Source organism: Zingiber officinale, chromosome 6A (genome assembly GCF_018446385.1).
Source record: "Zingiber officinale cultivar Zhangliang chromosome 6A, Zo_v1.1, whole genome shotgun sequence".
Lineage (NCBI taxonomy): Eukaryota > Viridiplantae > Streptophyta > Magnoliopsida > Zingiberales > Zingiberaceae > Zingiber > Zingiber officinale.
The window spans coordinates 108,253,082-108,276,275 of record NC_055997.1 but is presented as its reverse complement, the minus strand read 5'-3'; the positions used below and the strand labels follow the sequence as shown (position 1 = coordinate 108,276,275).

The 23,194-nt window shown below is 36.2% G+C and overlaps 3 protein-coding genes and 1 pseudogene across 3 annotated transcripts; 3 read left to right on the top strand and 1 right to left on the bottom strand.

Annotated features, from left to right (window-relative positions):
• Positions 1 to 122: 122 nt before the first annotated feature.
• On the top strand, positions 123 to 1,187 carry LOC121994292 (annotated as a pseudogene).
• Positions 1,188 to 1,864: 677 nt separating this feature from the next.
• Positions 1,865 to 2,831, top strand: LOC121997340. Its single transcript, XM_042551692.1, has one exon. It carries the CDS (start codon positions 1,892 to 1,894, stop codon positions 2,480 to 2,482), a length of 591 nt encoding a protein of 196 aa, XP_042407626.1. The 5' UTR covers positions 1,865 to 1,891; the 3' UTR covers positions 2,483 to 2,831.
• A 3,709-nt stretch (positions 2,832 to 6,540) lies between these two features.
• On the bottom strand, positions 6,541 to 15,413 carry LOC121997341 (trafficking protein particle complex subunit 1-like). Its single transcript, XM_042551693.1, has 4 exons — positions 15,082 to 15,413; positions 14,897 to 15,011; positions 8,591 to 8,709; positions 6,541 to 6,797 (listed from the first exon to the last, which is right to left on the bottom strand). Exons 1-4 carry the CDS (start codon positions 15,327 to 15,329, stop codon positions 6,746 to 6,748), a joined length of 534 nt encoding a protein of 177 aa, XP_042407627.1. The 5' UTR covers positions 15,330 to 15,413; the 3' UTR covers positions 6,541 to 6,745.
• Positions 15,414 to 16,669: 1,256 nt separating this feature from the next.
• Positions 16,670 to 18,856, top strand: LOC121994291 (galactose mutarotase-like). Its single transcript, XM_042548380.1, has 5 exons — positions 16,670 to 16,920; positions 17,020 to 17,069; positions 17,520 to 17,643; positions 17,735 to 17,839; positions 18,080 to 18,856. The coding sequence occupies exons 1-5, from the start codon at positions 16,746 to 16,748 to the stop codon at positions 18,694 to 18,696; spliced, it is 1,071 nt and encodes a 356-aa protein (XP_042404314.1). The 5' UTR covers positions 16,670 to 16,745; the 3' UTR covers positions 18,697 to 18,856.
• The last annotated feature ends 4,338 nt before the right edge of the window (positions 18,857 to 23,194 follow it).

Here is a 23,194-nt window from a genome sequence, read left to right as displayed (position 1 = left end):
GGTAATAAGCGATTCCCGCCACATCAGCAAAATCGGCATGCAACCCGGAATTACATTACCTCCGAAATATAAGGTTTTGGACGATTCCGGGGTTATCATTTTTTTCTTCCAAAATTACCCTCCACAATCCTCTCCCCCCTCTCCTTGAAATCGGTTCTTGATCTCCGCTCGCTTGTCGTGCGGCTCCGGCGATTCCGAATTCTTCAAAGATAGAAGCAACCTCGATTTCCCCACGAATGACGGGGAACGAGCAGCGAAATGGAGCAAAATCGAGTAGTCCGACGGCAGCGGCACCCGAGGCGGCAGAGACGGCGGGGGAGGCGGCGGAGAAGGGCGCTTGTGTGGCCACAGGCGTGGGGCGATGCGGCGGCTGCGAGGCAAACGGGGATGGCGGCGAGCGGGAGGAGGATAGGATGTGCCGGATCTGCCACTTGAGTTCTCGTTCTGGGGAGGGGGGTTCCGAGCTGATCCTGCTGGTGTCATTGCAAGGGCGAGCTCGGCTTCGCGCACCGCCACTGTGCCGAGGCCTGGTTTGTGGTAAAGGGCAACAGGTGCATTTTGACTTTTGGATTTTGCTTGATCCGTGTTCATCTCCTTGAGTTCTTCTTCCCTCATCTCGTTTGTGGTGTTTGGAATCTGGTCACACCGACAAAGTCGATTCTAGATCTAGTTTGTTCAAGCAAGACGATCCCTTTTCTTAAGCTATGAATCGTTTCCCTTACTGCTAGTTGAAGCTTTCTATTGATTGAAGTGGTAGAAAATTCTGGAGTTGTGCTTATTTCTATTGATTAAAGACATCAAACATTGAAGTTACTCCTTTATTTACTGCTAGAAATAATTGTTCTGTGAATGCAGATGTTGCGAGATCTGTGGCGCCAATGCGAAAAATATCACAATTGTTATAGACAGCAGGGTTCTGGAGGAAGGCCATGCCAGGAAAGAGTTGAACACTCAAAATCCACATGACAGCGGCGAGAGGATCGTTTGCTGGTCGGCGGCGACAAGAAGAAAAGGAGAAGCCCCTTTTCCTTGCTCTGTTCAGTGGCGGCAACGAAGAGGGGGAGAAGAGAAGTCACGGGAGAACGAAGAGAGAAAAAGAGTTTTATTCAATTAAATTAATTCAAAAGTTCAATGGGTAAATTAGTAAATGTAAAATTAAGTGGTTGTATAACCTAAGTTGAACCAAACACTTAATAGGTTATGTTTTATTCCTGATAACTTTGGTTATATGATTACTTGGTAATCACATAACTAAGATTATACATGATAACTTGAACTAAACGCACCCTTATAGCTTTTCAACAAGGAGCGGAATTTCATTAAAGAAAAGCAACGGAAAAGAAATGATAAAAAACAGATAATACTAAATTGATTAAAATCTGATAAATCAGAATATATTTTATAAATTATTATTATAAATATTTTAATAATATCATTTTATATATTAATTATATATATCAGAATAAGACATATTTACCATTAAAAAACGGCAACTTGGCTTTTCTTCTAGGCGTTGGATAACACGCCGGCTTCTCTGCTTCCAAAGAGACGCGTCCGATTTCCCTAAAATGCCCTTGATCCTTCATTGCTAATCACGTCGAGCCATCGAGTCGGCTGCCGTCTCCCAATCGGGTACTTTAGTGGGTGGCATCGATCGTAATAATAGCAAGAAGTAGGACCTTGCTTTCACGCAGTGAGTCCACTGCGTTGCCCATGGAATTAGTGAATCCGTGGCTTCCCGCCCATCGAGTTGAGCCAACCGACTTCCGCCTGCCTGAACCAAACCGCTCCCGTATCTTGTGGTTTATTACACTTGTGCCCCTTGCTGGCTTCGCTATAAATACCACACCCGAGTTGATCGATGTTTGCCAAAATAGATACCGATTAGGGTATGGCGTCTTCTAGAAGGTCCTCGGGATCCGCATGTCCTTTCCGGCGGTCGATTGCCCCGGCGGAGGGCCGCTCCGGCTTCGCCTCGTCCTCCACCAGCCTCTCCGCTTGCTCGCCTGCTACCTTCTTCCACCATCACCAGCGATCCGCCTCCTCCACCCGCGTCCACCTCGCCGGTGCCGGATCTACCCTCGCCCCCTCCGTGCTCTTCTCCTCCAATAGCCGGTCTGCCTCTACCGCTCGCTCCATTGCCACGGGGGCTGACAAACGATCTTCCCCTGCTCGACGGCGTACCTGCCTCTGTTCACCCTCCACCCACCCCGGATCCTTCCGATGCCACCTCCACAAGGGCCTCAACCTCCGCGAAGCCGGCGGCTCCACCGTCGCCGCTGCTTCGCCGTCGAACAGGCTCAACGCGAGGAGGTCCGCGATGGCCAACTCACTGGTCCGGATCGGAGCGGTGGAGGGAGAGTTGGTGAAGCGCGCCCTCTCCGCTCTCATCCGCCCGTCCTCCCACCAGCAGCGTCGGCGGGTTGCTTTCCAACCCCGCCCTAGCCGCCTCTCCCGGATGTCCAAGGCTGAAGATCCCTAAATCTCCGCTATCTGATTCGCCGATCTAGAACCAGGTTCGTCGAAAAACAACAAGCACTATTCTTCCACTCTCTTCTCCTCGCCGCCACCGCCAGATTCGAGGGCGATCTTCAGATTCCGATCGGAGGCCACACTGGAGTTTTTTTTTTCCTTCCCATTTTGGGCATTTTTTTGTACCAATAAAGGCAGGTTAGATCAGGCAGATGGAGTTGAGGCGGCGATTTGATCTGAGCCGTCGGTTTTGTACATACTCTCATCTAGCTAGCGTCGATGCTACGCTGGAACGAACACCGGAATTAAACTGATAAGAAACACTTTGGAGAAAAGAAATCAACAAAATTCATCTTGAATTACAGTCCGTTAACTTTTCAATCAATGTTGCGAACTAATTCGTTGATACAAAAGCAATAGGATCTGATGCGCTTGTGGTTTTTGTCTGCAGTGATGGGAGCAAAACCCCCGTCATCTATTCTCCGTTATGTTCCGGCTATGGGTCTCGTTTGGAATGAGCCGCCGTTGATTTACGCCTCGTTTCGTGCGGTGTCCTGTTATCATCAGGTAAATTTCTTTTCTTTGAAATTTCATTCGAAAATAAAAAACCTACATTTTATGTCCTGCAGGGAGTTGCATTTGGATGCTTCAATCTGGTGAGATGGAAACAAGCTTAATTAGTTAATTTACACCAAAATTATAAATAAACATATAATTTAATTTAATTTAATCCTATATTATATTATTTCCCATAATATTTAATTTACACAAATTATGAGCTATCTCATTTATTATATTTCGTAGCTAATAATAAAGAATTTATTTATAATGCAAAATATATTTAGTTAATATATAATTACTAACTTATATAGAAATCATTAAATTATGTTATCTTGCCAAATTATTAATTGTAGTGAATAATCTAATGCGGATCAAATCGAGGTAGTGAGATGGCCATGTGGACGCCATAATTGTTGTATAATTGTTGTGAAATTTTGTTGCGTTGAATATAATAATTCTTTTATATATATATATATATAATTTTATTTAAGAATAATATCTTATAAAATTATATTTTACATAATTATAAAATTAAAGACTAAGGGTGCGTTTGGTTCAAGTTATCATATATAATTTTGGTTATTTGATTACTTGGTAATCGCATAACTAAAGTTATAGAGAATAAAATATTACTAAATGTTGTTTGGTTCAATTTAGGTAATGCAGTAAAAAATTATTTGTTTGAAGGTTTTAATAAATAATTTAGTTTAATATTTTATTATAGTACTGTTAGTTACAAAACCAACTGTATATATTATTATTATTATTATTATTTATTTTAAATTTTACATTTTTATTTTTTATTTTTCACGTTTTTTATGTGTTTTTTTATTTTTATTTTTATTTTTTTACTTTTTTAATTTTTTTAATTTTTTAATTTTTTATGTTTTTTTATTTTTTCTATTTTTATTTTTTTAATTTTTTTAATTTTATTTTTATTTTTATTTTATGTTTTTAAATATTTTTATATATTTTTATGTTTTTTATTATTTTAATTTTTTACTTTTTTTTTTATTTTTTTATGTTTTTTAATTTTTTCACATTTTTTTATTAATTTTAATTTTTTAAAAATATTTTTTATATTTTTTTATTTTTATAAAAAAAATTTATTTTATTTATTTTTATAAAAAAATTTATTTTATTTATTTTTTTATTTATATTTTTCTCTTATTCAAGGGTATTTTGGATAAAAAAATTTCGTTAATTCCGGAATCAAGAAAAAATTCAATTTTTCGAGGTTTTCTGATTTCGGATTGCATGTCCCTTTTGCTGACGTGTCGGACATGAAACATTATTCGGGAATCTTCGATTACCTAAATCAAATAAGGTTTTCGTTGATAATGTTAGATGAATAACCAAGGTTATTAAGGATAATCCTGAAACAAACGCGTCCTAAGAATACATCGTTATCTTGTTGGAAAGAACTTTCACGGTAATCCTACCCTATCCTCAAACTGGCACTAAAATGATGCAGTAAATTACTTTTCCCCCTCCTGATGTGACATCGCACCCCTCTCCCCTCTCTCTTCCTATCAAATGATAGTTCTATCTTTTTTTTTCAATTTTAATTAATTTTATTTTTTTTAATAATTTTATTTATTATTTTTTATCAATATTTATATATTTTTTAATTTAATTTAATTTTTATTTATTTTATTTTTTAATTAATTTTGTTTTTTATTTTTTTTATTTAATTTAATTTTTTAATTAATTTAGTTTATTATTTTTATCAATACTTATATATTTTTTTATTTTATTTAATTTTATTTTTAATTAATTTTAATTATTATTTTTTAAAAATGTTATTTAATTTTATTTTTTAATCAATTTTATTTATTATTTATTTATAAATTTTTTAATTTTTTCAAAACACCCTCTCCCTTTAAATAACGCATCTTCAATTTCCTTGATACATGTCAAAATCTTTCATCCTTTAAATTACTCTACTTCCAATCCTTGATACATATTAAAAAATTTTCATCCTTTTAAATTATCCCACTTCCAACTCTTGATATATGTCAAAACTTTTTACTTTCTGTAAATTATCTATCCTCCAAATTTTGACACATGTTAAAACACCTCTCTCCTTTTAAATTATCCATTCCAACATTTGACACATGTCTGAACCTCTCCTTCCCTTAAATTATCCATCCTTCGAGCTTTGAGTGTTGATAATTCCTAAAATTTATAACTAAAAATAGACAAGAGATTATAAATATATAATAAAAAATTATTAAAAAATAAAATTGATAAAAATTTAAAAAACGGATTCAAAAAACAAAAACTAAAATAGAAGGTGTGTATGGATTAGTGAAAACTCATAAAGTGATTGTAAATAATAGTGAAAAGAATATAAATGGAGGAAGATTAAAATAGATGGTGGGGCCGAGCGCAGGGGTGCGAAAAGCAGCCCTCAATGATGCAAGTGCTGATTTTCTTTTTATTTTCTTTGTTTTCTAGTTTTAAATTTATAAAACTACTTTCTTTAATATAATATATTATAATATGAAATTTATATTTATTTTTTTTATAAATATTATAAATTAATATTACTTAATTTAATTGAATTTATTATGTAAATTTTAAATATTATAAATTTATATTACTTATTAATTTAAATAAGTAATATTTAAAATATTTATTAAATAAAAATGCTCAGAATAATTTAGGTTCATAATGATGTATTTTTATAATGAAGTGTTATTTGTTTTACAAAAATATTTAAATATTTTATCTTAATTGTTGCTGAAAAGCATGGTGGCACAACTTTTGCTTCAATTTCTGCACATAGGAGTGAGCTACCAACCTTCCCTTCCCTACCATGGAACAAAAAACGAGACAACCTCTGATTTACAGGATGTGGTAGCAGCTGTTAAGAAGTCTGCAGCTCAAATAGAAGAACATGCAATAAACCTTGCTGAGGTTAAAATCAATGAGCTTGTCACAAAGATGAGTTCTACCTGATGCTACACTTCATCCGCAGCACTCTTTAGTGGTACCATAATGACAATATTGCAGCTTATGATCAGGAGTTGAAATCAGAGACCACAACCATTACTTCTGGGGCATATCTGCACTCCTCTCATGTGCCGCAGCACTTGCCTTCTCTAGAGGAAGATCCATATTTGCCATACCCCGACTTGTTCTCGTCGAATTCATTCATCCCTAGCTATGATTGAACTCCTTTGTTTGTTGAACAAGTACTAGTTTATAGCACCCTTCCATTACTTTGTTGGTATAATAGAGAGCTTGTACTCGGTGCACTTGTACTGTGTGTATAAGAAATACAGCTATGCAGTGTGTTCAACAAAATTAAATCGGATGCAACCACTTCAATTACAAGTCTACGCTAAAAGATGTATTAATTAGGGCTTGATGACCTACCAGATGAAATGAAAGTGATTCATTTCACTTTTGAAAAAATGAATTATCAAAACCTAAAATATGCTTGGAACAAGGCAAAATGTCACAGTTACATCTACGTTTGAGATATTGTATTCCACCAACTCTGCAAATGCAAAAACTAGTAATTTAGAAGCAAAAAAGATGATCACATAATCTGAGTCTGATGTCTAAATCATCTAATCCCATGCCACTTACAAGAAGAACAAGTAGAAATTTGTATTATGCAATATTAATTAACGTGAAAAAGCTTGACTGTGTCATTTCCACAAATCTGAATCCAATCTATGCTTCAAATTGCCTCAGCAAGCTAGATCAATGTTTTCACATACTGGTCGAGGTTGGTAGTGAAGAGTTCAGACCTACAAGTAGAGACAAGCAATTAGCCTTGAGAAACTCTAGTATTTAGTATTTTACAGAGGGAAATCAACAGGTTGATATATGTATGAAACACGATTTGGAATAGTTTAAACAAACAATTAATTGTAGGTCTGATAGCATTGATCGTTGCCTATAGCAACAATTCCTATGGATTGATTCATCTGTGTTGTACTGTTGTTAAGCAAGTAGAAAGGGAGTGGATTGATATTGCTGTTTTGGTGAGATTGGTAGAACATGAGAAAGTTGGCATTTTTGAGGAGGTCAATGCAGTTTGACCTGAAAACAACAAAAAATGTTGCTGGGCCAGTGTTTGTATGTTTGCAATTATGTCTAGCTGATGGCCTATAAATAGAAGAATGCGAACTTAGATTGGGCATCATTCAAGATGCCAAAGATTTCCAGTAGCATGCTAGTAAAACAGTAGGCAATTGGTGTGAGATCATTGCACGAGTCGACAGTCTTGGATAAGACTACTGAGAATGTGCATGTTCTCCAAAGGACCTCCACAATAGGCAGAAGGCATGTGACAATATAGTCCTGTATAGGACTACTAGAGGGTCGTTGTGTCAGTCAACTCGTGCATTAAACTCCTATGATAAGAATGTTTGCTGCTTCTTCAAACAGATGTGAAAAAGTTCATGTGCTAGCTAATTGCAGAAAGGCTCATCGATGTCTGTTTGTGTTTGTAAAATTTTAAAAAGCGGAGCTAGTGTTGACTACATGAGATCATGAAATCTTGACTGAAGCCGCCAAAGGTGTAGACTCATAACAATAATCAACAAAACATGGGGATATAGAAGGTATCAGAGCTAGCTTAGTTGGTAAATATATTTGTTAGCACCTAATTTCCTATCTCATATATCTCATAGCCATAGTTATGGAAAGAGTCAGTTTTGTCAACAATTTGAAAATAAAAAAAGTTATTGAAATTACTGACCTTACAGTAACCAAAGCATAGACATTGTACAAAAGAAACCAATAATAACCCGCACATGCAAATCTAGGCATTCTTTTATCCCACAAATGTCATGAATAATAAAAAGTTATAATTGAGAATTACACAGATGGGAATCATCCTTCCAAAATTTCAATGTCAACTTATTTGAATTTGTTGTAATCTTGAGCTCAAGTATAAAGACTAAAAAAGCTGCACTGGCAGGAGGATGTAAGAACTTGTATGTGTTGTCTATTCATTTTTGTAGATATAACATGTGGAAACACTATCCAGCAAAATTTTAGTATGTTCTTGCCTAGGAGTTAACATCTCTTATGGGAAATCAAAACCAATAACCAGAATATGCTACTCTATGCATTCTTTTATCCCACAAATGTCATGAATAATAAAAAGTTCTAATTGAGAATTATACAGATGGGAATCATCCTTCCAAAATTTCAATATCACTTATTTGAATTTGTAGTAACAAAGACTAACAAAGCTGAAAAGGCAGGAAGACGTGAGAACTTGTATGTGTGGTATATTCATTTTTGTAGATGTAACATGGAAACACTATCTGGCAAAATTTGTGAGCATGTTCTTGCCTAGTAGTTAACATCTCTTACAAGAAATCCCCCCCAAAAAAAAAATCAGAGCAATTAAAAGTTTGTGAATTTTGCATAGTCAAATAGAAAACTGAAATCTTAATTATGATGTTAATAATTGAGCCATTAATTGCATGATGACAACTATGGACTTCATAAAGTACACTGATGTTGGTATACATGAACATACAACAGATATAAAAAGTAGACATTGCAAACGTGAGCTGAGGCGTACTTGATTGGAGTCCCAGTGACGTATAGAGGATTCTTTACAACATACTCCACGTAAAGGTTGTAAATATGCTTCAGAGATTCTCTATGATCACCAGTCTTTGGGTGTGTAATTAGAATAAGCTGCATCAAGATAACAGCCACAATAGTAATTTAAATTTCAATACTATTTTGAAGTTATTTCAACAACAACAACAACAACAACAACCAAGCCTTTTCCCACTAAGTGGGGTCGGCTGTATGAATCCTTTTACGCCATTGAGCTCTATCTCCTATTATATCATCATCTATATTTAAATAAATTTTATCTTGTTTTATTGTTGCTAACCAAGTCTTTTTTGGTCTTCCTCTTCCTCGTTTTATATGCATGTTTATCATAGTTTCACATCGCCTAACTGGAGCATTTATTGGTCGTCTAAGTACATGTCCGTACCATCTTAAACGTGTCTCTCTGAGTTTTTCCTCAATAGATGCAACTCCTACTTTCTCTCTAATGCTCTCATTTCTTATTTTGTCCATCCTCGTATGTCCACACATCCACCTTAACATCCTCATCTCTGCAACTCTCATATTCTGAGTCATAGCCCAACATTCAGCTCCATATAACATAGCAGGTCTAACTGTTTTATAGAACTTACCTTTAAGTTTAAGAGGTACTTTACGGTCACATAAAACACTCGACGCTCCCTCCATTTCACCCATCCCGCTTGTATTCTATGTAAGACATCTCTCTCAATCCCTCCATCATTTTATAAAAATGATCCTAAATATTTAAATCTTTTGGTTCCGAGCAACTCGTCCTCTCCTATCTTAACAATTATTTCATTACTTCTAATATTGCTAAACTTAAATTCCATATATTCTGTCTTTAATCTACTAAGCTTAAAACTTTTCCCTTCTAGTGTTTCCCTCCAAGATTTTAGCTTAGCATTTACTCCTTTACGTGTCTCATCTACCAAAATAATATCATCTGCAAACAACATGCACCACGGTACTGTGTCTTGAATGTGTGCAGTGAGTTAATCCATAATTAATGTAAAAGATAGGGACTTAGAGCTGATCCTTGATGTAACCCTATCTTTATTGAAATGTTTGCCATATGAAGCTCTTTATTCCAACAATACATATCCTTAATTAGTTCAATATATGTTACGCTAACACCTCTCTTTTCTATAATTTCTCTTGGGACTCTATCATACGCCTTTTCTAAAATACCATGTGTAGATCTTGTTTTTCTCTCGATATTTTTCAATTAATTGTCTAAGAAGATGTATAGCTTTTATTGTCGACCTTCCAGGCATGAACCCAAATTGATTTTCTCTGTGTCTCCTTCCTTAATCTTTTTTCTATTATTTTTTCTCAAAGTTTCATAGTATGACTCATTAGTTTAATACCCCTATAGTTTGCACAATTTTGTACGTCTCCCTTATTCTTATATAAGGGAATTAGAGTACTTATCCTCCATTGATCAGACATTCTTTTTGTTTTCAATATCATGTTAAATAATTTTGTAAGCCATTCAATACCTTGTTTCCCTAAGCACTTCCATGCCTCTATCGGAATATCATCTGGTCCAACGGCTTTTCCATTGTGCATCTCATTTAAAGTTTGTTTTACTTCTGAAGTTTGAATTCTACGATAAAAATTAAAATTTTTATGCTCATTTGACCTAATTAAATTACCTAAGTTAAGTTGGTCACCTAAATCTTCATTAAAAAGTTGATGAAAATACCTCTTCCACCGCTCTTTTATTTCTCCATCATTTACTAATACCCTATTACATTCATCTTTAATACATTTTATTTGGCTAAGATCTCTTGTATAAATGTCTCTTTCTTTTGTATCCATTTTAGCTATTCTATAAATGTCTCTTTTCCTTTCTTTTGTATCCAATTTTTGATATAACCGTTCAAAAGTTTCATTTTTTGCTTCACTCACTACTTTCTTAGCTTCTTTCTTGGCTATTGTATATTTTTTTAAATTTTCCTCATTCTTACAAATATATAATTCCTTATAAGCTATTCGTTTTTCCTTCACTTTCTCTTGTACTTTCTCATTCCACCACCAAGATTCTTTACTTAGTGGTGCATGTCTCTTTGACTCACCGAGTACACTCTTAGCTACTATTTTCAATTTTGATACCATCTTATCCCATGTTGTATTAGAGTCATCGTATATTTCACCTAATGCTTGTACTTCTACCTTCTCCTTAAATATATTTTGTTTCCCATCCTTTAACTTCCACCACTTAATTCTAGGAATTGTATATATTTTCTTTCTATTGATACTATGTTTGAGGCGTATATCCAACACTACTACCCTATGTTGGGTAGTTAAGCTTTCTCCAGGGATGACTTTGCAATCTTTACAAATCTTTCTATCCTTTTTCCTAACCATAAGAAAGTCAATTTGCGATCTATTATTCCCGCTTTTGAATGTGACTAAATGTTCTTCTCTTTTCTTAAAAAACGTATTAGCTAATATAAGGTCATATGCTATCGCAAAATCTCTCATATTCCAAACCCATAACTCCCATGTACTCTCTCATATTCCTCATTTTTTACTCCGACATGTCAATTTAGATCACCTCCTATTAAAATCCTTTCATTTGGTGGAATATTTTGTAATATTTCATCTAAGTCCTCCCAAAACCTTAATTTAGTAGCTTCATCTAATCCTACTTGTGGTACATATACGCTAATTATGTTCATAGTTTCTTTCGCCACTATTATCTTAAGGGTTATAATTCTATCCCCTTTTCTAACTACTCCTACAACTTCATCCTTTAACAAACTATCTACAATAATACTCACTCCATTTCTTGTTTTACTCTTTCCCGTGTACCATAACTTAAAACCCGAGTTCTCTATCATCTTTGCCTTCTCACCTGTCCATTTTGTCTCTTGTACACATAAAATATTAATTTTTCTCCTAATCATCATATCTACTACCTCCATTGATTTACCAGTGAGAGTTCCTATATTCCATGTTCCAAATCTTAGATTATTAGTTTTCCTATCATATTTGTTCTTATCTAACCTATGGTGTGAGAACTCTTGCCTATTTAACACTACACCCAAGTTCTCATGGAGATGTAGCGGTCCTTGCTGAGACGTTACAGTCGGACCCTGTAACGCGAACTCTTGCATATTTATCACTACACCCGAGTTCTGGAGATGTAGCGGTCCTTGCCGAGACGTTACAGTCGGACCCTGCAACGCGTTCCTTCCGGGGAACAACCTAGCATTAGCACAATAGTTTAATGGATTCATTCATGAAATTTTGCCATAGTTTGACGCTGGCTGGCAACCTAACGCAACCCTCCTCCTTTATCCGGGCTTGGGACCGGCCATGACTGGTCATCATGGGCGGAGTTATTTCAAAGAGTTAAATATACATTTATGATCTAATAAAAGTTCTCAAGTCAAAATGGGTATTTTATATCCTGGATGCTTTCAGAAAACATATCAAAATTGGCATTCCCTGTAAAGTTTTAAAGTAGGAGACCAGTTAAAGATGTATACTGTCTTCTGATTTTAAATTCAAAAATACTAAAAATGAGTGGCAAAAAAAGTTCCCATGAGATGCCAACATTTCATAATTTGATCTATACACTTTCTTTGTTCAGGGACCTATATCCTGTGGATAAACAAAGCTGATCACAGAGACTGGATCTAGACCAATTTCCTTTCGAAGGCAAACTATCAAATATTTAAGAATTATAAGGTTTCCTGGATACACAGACCTGTAAGTTCCAGTTACACTCTTGTGACTGATTTATGTGTGCTACTTTCAAGTTTAAAAGAAGAAACCTACATGTTGGTATACGGTATGGTAACACAAAATATAGATAAATTGAATGATGGCTATGCCAATGATTTCTGCAACATATTTAAACACTTCCATGCATAAGGGCATTAGCAAAATGCATGTGCCCCCACGGGGCATAACCGAGTTGGTACTTGGGTTGTAGATAGCCACATGAGAGTGAATCCCCGGGGGAGCAATTCCTTAGGGAATAAAATCCCTCCCACCTAGAGAGGCCATTTTGTCACCGTGATTTACTCTCTTCATCTCGCTATAGGGCCGGCGATGAGGGGTGCTTGGGGTGAGCGAGTCACCTTTTGCCACATTAGTAAAATGCATGAGTCTAAACACAATAATAAATCACTAGTAGACACTATTTGGATCCAGCAAAGCTTAAATTTGGTCAAACTTGACATTCCAATAACTATCAATGTGCCCTCTTAGCCGAAGATCTTAAAAAGCATGCCTTCTCAGTACCAGATTAGAACAATTAGATCTTGAAACGTCCAAATTGACTAATGCATATATAATACCTTTCTAGGCAATACAAAAGGGCACAAACAAATGAACTAGCAACTTATACTGCAACAAAAAATCTAAATGAGAGAATCAATATATTAATTTGTTGCTACCAACAATTGGTCCAGCATGAATCCCTTTCATTAGCCCACAACTCTCACATATGTGAGACTAAACTAGAAGGCCAAAACCGCCTTCAACTTAAGGCTGGACATTTTCATAATGATGAAAGTCCAACAGATAGCCTAGGATCACCCCTGATCAAGCCCAGTGTTGGGTCCACTATCACACAGACAACTCTTTCCAAATCCCTCACTATGCCTAACATTAGGTTAACACCTGTACCAATTATAATCGTCAACCCAAATGAAACAATTAATATATTAACTTGATAGGACCATGCTTTGGATCAAAATGCTTAAGACAAAGTTATGATTGGTTCACAAAACTAAGACTATATATCACTTTCATTAACCATAAATCTTCAGGTGAAGCCAAATCAGGGTGCTACATAATCACAAGTTTGTTTGCAAATTAACAAGTTCTAATGTCAGAGGAAAAAAGTCATCTTTTTGTTTCTTTTCTTATTCTCAAACATCATTATAAATGTGAATTAAAAGAATTTAGAATGTACAATGCAGCATGCTGTTAGAACTTAATATACAAGTAAACTTATATCTTGTTAGGCTTAACCAAACAGAAAATTACGTGTAGCTGGATCATTTCTCTAGTCCTTGCCTGTATGAGGCCGTTGGCTGTCTGATTCAGTGTTGCTGTCACTCGCATGCAAAATTTTAGTGATGCACTGCAGTAGTTCTAGGCAGCAGATTGGTTAAGGATGAAAATATCATCCGTTTAGCTCCTTGGAACTCCCTACCTGCCGCACGAAGGTGTGCCCCTCTTGGTCTATAGTATTCCTACTCATCACTCACACGACTGACATTGACTACTAATGAGTGATTGGATTATTTGTGTCGCCTTCACTTGTATGTGGGGTTGTCTAATAGTGTCTTGCTATCACTCACATGCAAAATATTGCATAATGTTCAATAAAATATAAACAAAAAACAACAACAACCAAGCTTGTATCCCATTGAGTGGGGTTGACTATTAACCAAAAGCAAACCCTAAGGATTAAACTAAAAAGTAGAGCTAGAATTTGGAAGAGCAACCATAATGTCTATCGTAGTTTAAAGGTGTACTAACAAAACATTCTTTAAACTTCTTTTAATATTAACCTAAGAGCTGAGATTGTGAAATCAAAATCTGAAGGATAAAACACAATTCCAAAATGTAGTGTTTAGACTGACTTATACTCGTTGCACCTTATCCTTGTAAAAACAAGTGAGCATATCATCTAGGGAAGAATAAACTGCCAGCTTACAGAAACCAGCTCTGCATTTCAGGGGTAAGAAAATCTTGCTTGAAATATAAAGGCTAAGACTGTTTATGACATTAATTATTTTCATAAAGTTACCCAGGTGACATCTAGTTGGTATTGTTGACAAACAATAAGCCTTTATGAACCCATCTAGTTGGTATTGTTAAATTTCATTTCTGACACCAAAGAAATACAGATTAGCCTAAAGCACATCACATGATGATAAAAAAACTCTGTATCAAGAGTGCCTTAAGCTACTCAACAATTCTACATTTGAAAATCTTCCCTTGCAAGAAATCGTATATTCTTTTTTAATACCCGACATACTTCCTAATAATTCAATCCTAAATAATAGTCGTTTCTACTAAATGTTATTACAAACATTACAAGATTCTTACCCATAATAGCTCGAACTCTACCTAAGTAGAGATATGTTCAGTTAATCAAATAATCTGCCTACTGAAAACCAAATTAAAATTATGTAAGTTTACCATGATATACTTTATAATGTCTAGGTACAGTAAGGGCACAAAGGCATGCATAAGGTCCAAAAGATTTAAAGATTATAGAGAAGGGAAAATGAGAAAGAAACATCTAACTAACCTTTATCCCGGACGGGCTTTCCATGAAGCTCAGTTTATACGTATTGGTCCGAAAACTGTAAAAGGAACAACCTTGGCCCGGAAGAAGTGGCACCCCGAGATTGCCCTTATCCGCGCTGCCGAACCAAAGGGATTCAATGCTCCTATCGAGCTCAAGGGATGAAAAGGGTCGAGTCAAACGCGCACCTGACCGGATCCATCTTGGCAGTGAAGGATCGGAGGGAGAAGAGGAGTCCGAACATGAGCTTCTGGTCCTGGCTGGCATCGAGGGTGCGGAGGAGGCGGTGCCACTCGCGGTAGAGAAGGCAGACGCCGTTGCGGTTGAAGATGTAGAGCACGTTGGCGTTGTTCCCGGCGTGGCCAGTGGCCGTCCCGGGAGGCGCCGTCGGGGACAGGCTGACGTCAACCACCGAGGAGCCGCTGAAGAACTGCATCGCCGGCGATCTCGCTGCCACTCCCCGATCTGCGCCACCGCAGCGGCAATTCAGATCTAATCTTGTAGCCGCACGCAGTAGAGACTCGTTAACGGGTTTGCGTTTATCGGATCGAGTTGGGTCCGGAATCGTGTCGGATCTATTTTTTTTTTTTTTTTGTATAAAATAAAAACAACGAATTTCAAACATTCTTATTTGCACCCGATGCTGTGTGCAAAGACAGAAGGATCAAAAAGAATAAACTACAATTGGACTAGCCATGCATAAACGGTTATAAAAATAAACACATCAAAAAAGACAAAAATTTCCGAATAATGCCAAAATAGAGGGTTTAAATAGTCATTTTCTCTTGGCAAGGTTAAAAACATCACATCTAGCCCCCTGTAAGTTGTCTATTTTACAAACCGCAACATCAATAATTGTGTAAATGTACTCTCTAATCCACTTAATCATCGATTATCCTTCAACTTACCCATCCAAACTAAGAGGCCAAAAGCTACATAACCATATCTTATAATATTGACGGTGATTAAGAGGTAAACTTACACTAATTTAGAATATCTATAAAGTTTTTTTTGATAAATTATTGAGAACCATGTATCTAAAATTTTAAATATTTAAATCTAAGTATTCCAGTTTTAAAATGATCAAATAAGGTGTATCTACCCATTTTATCCATCAGAATATTATTTATCAAAATAATAATTGATTATTTTTTTAAAAAATTGATTAATTTATTTTTTAAAAAATCAATGCTCTCAAATCTCAATATAGTATGTTAAATTAATATTTGAAGGAAATTATAGAATAGTAAAACTAGATGAACATATAAAATCTGATTCATATCATTTCGAATTCTTTAAATTCATTAATCAATTTTAGCCGAAGTTGATTGATGAACTTAAAAATTTTGAATGACATGAAATTATATTATTTATCTAATTCTCTTTAATTATATTCATACTCTCAAATATCAATTTAAAAAATACTATACTCAAAACAATACTTTTAAACACAAATCAATCATTTTATAAAAAATATTCAATCTATTTAAAGTTATTGTTTATAATTAAAAAAATACTCACTTTATAAATTAAAATCTTTAATTTATATTTTAAAAATTATTATTCGTAATATAATATATGAAATTAATATTTGAGGAATTAGACAAATATATAAAATTTAATTTCACGTAATTCCAAACTTTTTCTTACAGATTTCTACATTGAGCTTTTAAACATCAATTGTTTTGTCTCCGGACTTTTGGCTTTTTGTTTTAATTCCACAAAAGTTCAAAATTCCACACTCACCCTTTCTACCACTAAATTATGAGGCTCATTTCCTCTCACTCACTCCGAACCTCCTCTTCCATCTCTAATCCATCGTCATCTCCGTCTTCGTTCCACTGTTCCACCCATGGCCAAGCTTTCCCTTGTCTTCTTCCTCCTCCTCATGGCTCTCCTGAGCTCTACCTGCAATGCAACCCCAAGGAAGAGGGTCGGCATCTATGAGCTCAAGAAGGGGAACTTTTCGGTGAAGGTCACCAACTGGGGCGCCACCATCACCTCCGTCATCCTCCCTGATTCCAAAGGTACAGGCAATCTGATTCGTTTTTCCATTTGATCTTTATGAGTCAGTCTAAGTTTTTTCAGATTCATTATTAGTTCCCCCTTTTTCCCCCTTTTTGCAGGAAATCTGGCTGATGTTGTTCTTGGCTTCGATGGACTTGGTCCATATATAGTAAGAACAAAGATTTCATCCTTGCTTCAGTTGAATCTGTTCTTGATCATAGTTTTTTTTGTTCTGCATAGAAAACAAAAGATTATCTTTGTTTTTTTAAAACCTACAGGAAAATTGATTGATTTCCTTTAGAAAAAAAAAACATAGGATTGATTCAAGCTGTAAGTTGAAAATCATTATCATGCTTAGCTGAAGCATATCTAGTCAATGATATAACATTATAATATTGTATAGAAATCTGTGATCTGAATCTTCCATGTGAGTGCCATGTGAACCTGCTATTTCGAACATATTTTTTAATGTATTTTACAGCCGAATTACATGGTTCCTTGATCATTGGAAACAATTAAGAATTCCTTGATGAATGAAGGAAGGAATTCATAAATGCACTTCTTTTGAATTCAAATGGTTAAAATCTCTTCTTCTTTTCTTCTGTTTTTTGTTCTTCAGAATAATTCAGCTTATTTTGGAGCTTTAGTTGGAAGAGTTGCAAACAGGATTGCTGGTGGCCGGTTTGTTCTTAATGGAACAGTGTACAGATTATTTAGAAACAGTGGAAATAACACACTTCATGGTATACAACTTTTTTAAAAAAAAATATTTTTATTGTTTTTATAGTTAATATTGTCTGTGGAAAAGATAAATTTTATTTATTTAATGTTCAGGTGGACACAGAGGATTCAGTCATGTTATATGGACAGTGAAGGAGATAGTAGGGGGAGACTTCCCCTCCATCACATTATACTACCATAGTTTTAACATAGAACAAGGTAAATCTACTACTAAATTTAACATTTCAGAAAGTTATGTTTGCTAGAAAATTGTTTATTAATATTATGATTTAGAAAGAAAAAAAAAATCTTATAAGACTGGTTTAGCAATATATATATATATATATATATATATATATATATATATATATATATATATATATTATAAGTTTTTTTTTTTGTGTTTTTAGAAAATAATTATAAGTAGTATTATTAATAGTAGCAATAACAATATTGCAGGGTTTCCGGGCGACCTCGACGTTTATGTGACGTACAGCATCTCCGGCGACTACCACCTCAGCGTGACGATGCATGGCAAGTCTCTAACGGAGGCCACTCCGGTGAACTTGGCGCAGCACTCGTACTGGAACCTACGCGGCCACAACCGCGGCACCATCCTCTCCCACACCGTCCAAATCTTCGCCTCCCGGATCACCCCCGTGGATGCCTATCTCATTCCCACCGGCCGCCTAACGCCTGTGCGTGGCACGCCGTACGACTTCTTGGAGCCGGAGACGGTGGGTTCCCGGATCGACCGTGTTCCCGGAGGATACGACATCAACTACGTGGTAGATGGGACGGATGACAAGGGCTGGAGGAGGGTGGCGGTGGTGGGCGAGGGGGAGACGGGCCGGAGGATGGAGGTGTGGGCCGATCAGCCGGGGGTTCAGTTCTACACGGGGAACTTCTTGGCGGGGGTGAGGGGGAAGGGCGGGGCAGTGTACGAGAAGCACGCAGCGCTGTGCCTGGAGACGCAGGGGTTCCCTGACGCCGTCAACCACCCCAACTTCCCGTCGCAGGTGGTGCCGGCCGGCGAGGAGTACCACCACAACATGCTCTTCAAGTTCTCCTTTTGAAGGCTGGCCTTCTCAATTCTGACTTGCCTCTTATGCTTCAAACAATTACATCTTTATCTGATTCTGTAGAACATGACGAATTGAAATAGTAGGAATCAAACTAAATAATTTACTTAATGACTTATTTAGTGATAATAAATTAAGAAACTTTTGAGTTGAAGGATTAATCTAAAGAAATACCTTTTAGAATTTTATAATTGTTAGTAATTAGACCTAAGAGTCAATTATGAGATGATTAAACTTTTAGGGTTACTCATTGAGTTAGACTCAAATGAACCCACTCATTGAATTGAGTCCAATCTGAATTAGACACATTGGATTAATGGGTTAGACTCAATGTGTTAGACTTATTGGGTTATTAGATTAATGGTTAATCCAATATAATAATCAAATCCATTAAGAGGAATACAAAGAGACAAAAGACTCTTGGTATTCTTGGGATGAATATATATAAGTTTTTTGGAATGAATTTTTTATAAGATGAGATTTAGATGAAAAAGAGATGAAAGGGTGACTCTTGATCTTCTCTCTTCTTCCTCCTTCTTTCTCCTTGGACGAATTTACTCTTGGTCGAACCTCTATGAATGCTAGCACCATGAAGGTGGTTCTTCTCCGAAGGCTTCGTTCGTGTGACGAACGAAGGATGTGTTCGTATGAATACCGTAAAGGCACGGACGCTTGATCGCGCTGAGATCTGCATCCAAAGAAAAAGTTGCTGTCGGTATTGCGAAGAGCATGCAACAAAGGTATACCTCTCATATAAAACTTAGTATATGATTATTTTTCTCCTTCGCATGGATCTTATGGAGAGGATCTAGTTAATTTTCCGCCGCACTTAAGTGTGTTTAGCATGCTAGATCCCTACAGTGATATCAGAGCCATTTGCGAAGGCATATACTAAGTTGTTAGAATTTTATATGTGATATAGAACTTACATGAGATGTCTACTATGATCTACATGATTATGGGTCTCGGCCAAATAAGGTTTGGCCAAAGAGAGTTTCAGCCAAACTAAGTTTCGGCCAAAGATGTTGTGAACAACAAGGTTTGGGCCAAACAAGGTTTCGGCCAAACTATGTTTTAGCCAAAACTGTTGTGAACAACAAGATTTTGGCCAAAGGTTATGTGGGTAGTAGGGTCTCGGGTATGGTAGCGGGACCGCCGTGGTGTTGTGACTCATAATTAGTTGTTAAAATCATAGTAAATTTTATGTCATAAAATATTGTGAATGTTATATGGCATGGTGCATGGTTATGACCTTTAACCTCAATGTGATTGGATGTGTGTATGTTATAATTCATAATACGCCCTGTGTGTCGTGCCTTCATCCTTTTATTCTTGTTGTAATTTATACTACACTCGAATGTAACTCGAGTTTCTTTAGATTTTGTAATGTACAAATTAGAGAAAAATTAGTCTACTAGACGACGGTGAAAAAAGGGAGAAGGACAACAACACACGACGACCAAGGAAGTACTTGGAGAAGATGCTTGGACCTAGGTTGACCTTTCGATCTTCTCATTGACTTGAGAAGATCGTAGTGATGGAGTCATAACCATATCACGTTTAAATTAGCATATATGTTGATGTATGCCATGATATGCCATGAATGTATGTGATGCATGTGTAGCTATCGTAATTAGGTCCTTTTCATATGTCTACCAAAGTTTGGTGCTCACTACTACCTCGATCATTTGTAGTCAGGTTTGTCAAAACAAAGTGACTCGTTTTATCTTGGTAGAGTGCGACAGGACAATTGTGATGTCCGACAATTGGACTTTGGGTGTGACTTAACTAAGTTAAGAACTTAGAGGCATATCCCATATGATGAAATTCAAATTATACTAGTCTTGGGCGATTAGCCAAAACTAACTCAAGATGAGTTATAATGTAGATTTCATAAGATAGGCAAACGAACAAATAGTCTTGTTCACCTAAAGATACAAGAGTTACATAGGATGTAATTGGTAAATGTTGTCTACCTAAGTTATACTAAGTCTTGGGCAATTAGTCAAAGCTAAATCAAGATAAGGTATAATATGGATATTGTCCAATTGGTACACGTTGTCTACCTAATGTATACAAGTTTTAGGCGATTAGCCAAAACTAACTCAAAATAAGGTATAATGTGGATCTTGTCCCACTTGAATGTCTTTGCTTTTGAGTTTAGAGCTAGTAGTGACTTGCTCCTACCAAGCTTTAGAATTCAATGGAAGAATCATTTAATTAAAGGTCTAATTAAATGATCTTAATATGATACCTATTTCTGTATTTTATTGTTGTAGATCACCATGTCGTCTAGTACGTAGAAGGCACTATCTCTACAATCTGCCCTTGATAAGGACAAGCTCAATGGAGCTAATTTCCTAGACTAGTATAGAAACATGAGAATAGTTCTCAAGAAAGAAAGAAAATTGTACGTCATAGAGCAACCCATTCCTGAAGCACCCCACTACTGGCACTAGAGCTGCTAAGGATGCTTATAAGAAGCATCAAGATGATGCATTAGATGTGTCATGCCTTATGCTCGCCACTATGAACTCTGAGCTTCAGAAGCAACATGAGAACATGAATGCTTATGATATGGTTAAGCACCTTAGACAACTATATCAAAGACAAGCAAGGCATGAGAGATTTGAGATCTCTAAAGCGTTATTTCAATGCATAATACAAGAAGGAAGTCTCGTAGGGCCATATGTACTCAAAATGACTAGGTATGTAGAAAACCTACAGTGATTGTGATTTCCACTAGGCTAAGAATTGGCCACTAATCTTATCTTGCAATCATTGCCCAATAGCTATAGTCAATTTTTCATGAGCTACAACATGAATGAAATTGACAAACCGCTGCCTGAGATATTGAGTATGTTGAGAACTGCTGAACTCAACCTTCAGAAGACAAAGCCTAGTACAATTTTGATGGTGTCTAAGGGCAAAGGCAAGTGGAAGCCTAAAGGTAAGGGTAAGACCCAAACCTAAGGAATGGGCAAGACTCATGCACTGAAACCCAAAGGTGGAGATGCTAAGGAAGGAACCTGCTTCCACTGCGGTAAGACCGGACACTGGAAGAGGAACTGCAAGGTGTACCTAGAGGAACTGAAAAGGAAGAGAAGTGAGACTTCTGTCTCAGGTATATATGTTATAGAAGTCAATTTCTCTATTTCTTTTTCACGGGTATTAGATACCTAGTGTGCATCTCACATTTGTACTAATGTGAAGGGGTTGAGAAATAGTAGATCATTAACAAAGGGCGAAGTGAACCTACGAGTAGGTAATGGTGCAAGAGTTGCGGCTGTCGCTGTAGAAACATATTCCTTATCTTTGCCCACTAGGCCTGTTTTAGAACTTGAAGAGTGTTGTTATGTGTCTACCTTGACCAAGAACATTATCTTTGTTTCTTCTTTAGACAAGAAAGGTTTTACATTTGTAATAAAGGGCAAATATTGTTTCGTTTATTTCAATGATATATTCTATTGTAGTGCACCGCTTATGAATGACCTCTATGTTCTAGACTTAGAAACTCAATTTATAACATAAATATCAAACAGTTTAAATCTAATGATTTAAACCAAACATATCTCTGATCTTGTTGCTTGGATCACATAAATGAGAGTCGCATATCTCAACTCCATAAGGATGGACTTTTGGACTCATTTGATTTTGAATCATATGAGGTATGCGAATCTTGTCTTCAAGGCAAGATGACTAAGACTCTATTTAGTGGACACAGCGAAAGGGCTAATAATCTGTTATGACTCATACATACTGATGTATGTAGCCCTTTCAGAATAGCAGCTAGAGGAGGCTAACATTACTTCATTACTTTTACTAATGATCTTAGTAGGTACGACTATGTGTATTTGATGAGACACAAGTCAGAATTCTTTGAAAAGTTCAAAGAATTTAAGAATGAAGTACAGAACCAACTTAGTAAGAGTATTGAGATGCTTTGATCAGATCGAGGTGGGAAATACCTTAGCCAAGAGTTTCATGACCATCTCATTGAGTGTGGGATCATATCTCAACTCACTCCACCTTGAACATCACAATGGAATGGTGTATCAGAAAGGTGAAATCGTACTTTATTAGATATGGTACGATCGATGATGAGTCAAACAAATTTTCCTGCTTTCTTCTAGGGACATGCTCTATAGATGACCACTTTCACACTTAACCGTGTTCCATCTAAGGTTGTCATAAAGATACCATATACGATATGGACTGGGAAGAGTCCCAAGATGTCTTTCATGAAGATTTGGGAATGTGAGGCTTACGTGTGACGACAAGTCTCAGATAAACTAGGACCCAAATCAGACAAATGCTACTTTATTTGATATCCCAAGAAAATAAAGGGATATTACTTCTATAATTTCACACGAGGCAAGGTATTTGTTGCCAGAACTGGTGTATTTCTAGAAAGGGAATTTATTTCTATAAAAACTAGTGGAAGTGAAGTCGATCTTGAAGAAATTCAAGATACACAAACTAGCACTGACAC

Excerpts from the sequence above, each read along its gene's own strand:
- LOC121997340 (XM_042551692.1), top strand. The coding sequence starts at position 1,892 with ATGGCGTCTTCTAGAAGGTCCTCGGGATCCGCATGTCCTTTCCGGCGG.
- LOC121997341 (XM_042551693.1), bottom strand. The coding sequence starts at position 15,329 with ATGCAGTTCTTCAGCGGCTCCTCGGTGGTTGACGTCAGCCTGTCCCCG. Across the intron at positions 15,012-15,081 it reads GCCAAGATGGATCCGGTCAG|CGCGGATAAGGGCAATCTCG; the intron begins GTGCGCGTTTGA and ends TTGGTTCGGCAG. Across the intron at positions 6,798-8,590 it reads GTCACTGGGACTCCAATCAA|GTCTGAACTCTTCACTACCA; the intron begins GTACGCCTCAGC and ends CTCTACTTGTAG.
- LOC121994291 (XM_042548380.1), top strand. The coding sequence starts at position 16,746 with ATGGCCAAGCTTTCCCTTGTCTTCTTCCTCCTCCTCATGGCTCTCCTG. Across the intron at positions 16,921-17,019 it reads CATCCTCCCTGATTCCAAAG|GAAATCTGGCTGATGTTGTT; the intron begins GTACAGGCAATC and ends CCCTTTTTGCAG. Across the intron at positions 17,070-17,519 it reads ATGGACTTGGTCCATATATA|AATAATTCAGCTTATTTTGG; the intron begins GTAAGAACAAAG and ends TTTGTTCTTCAG.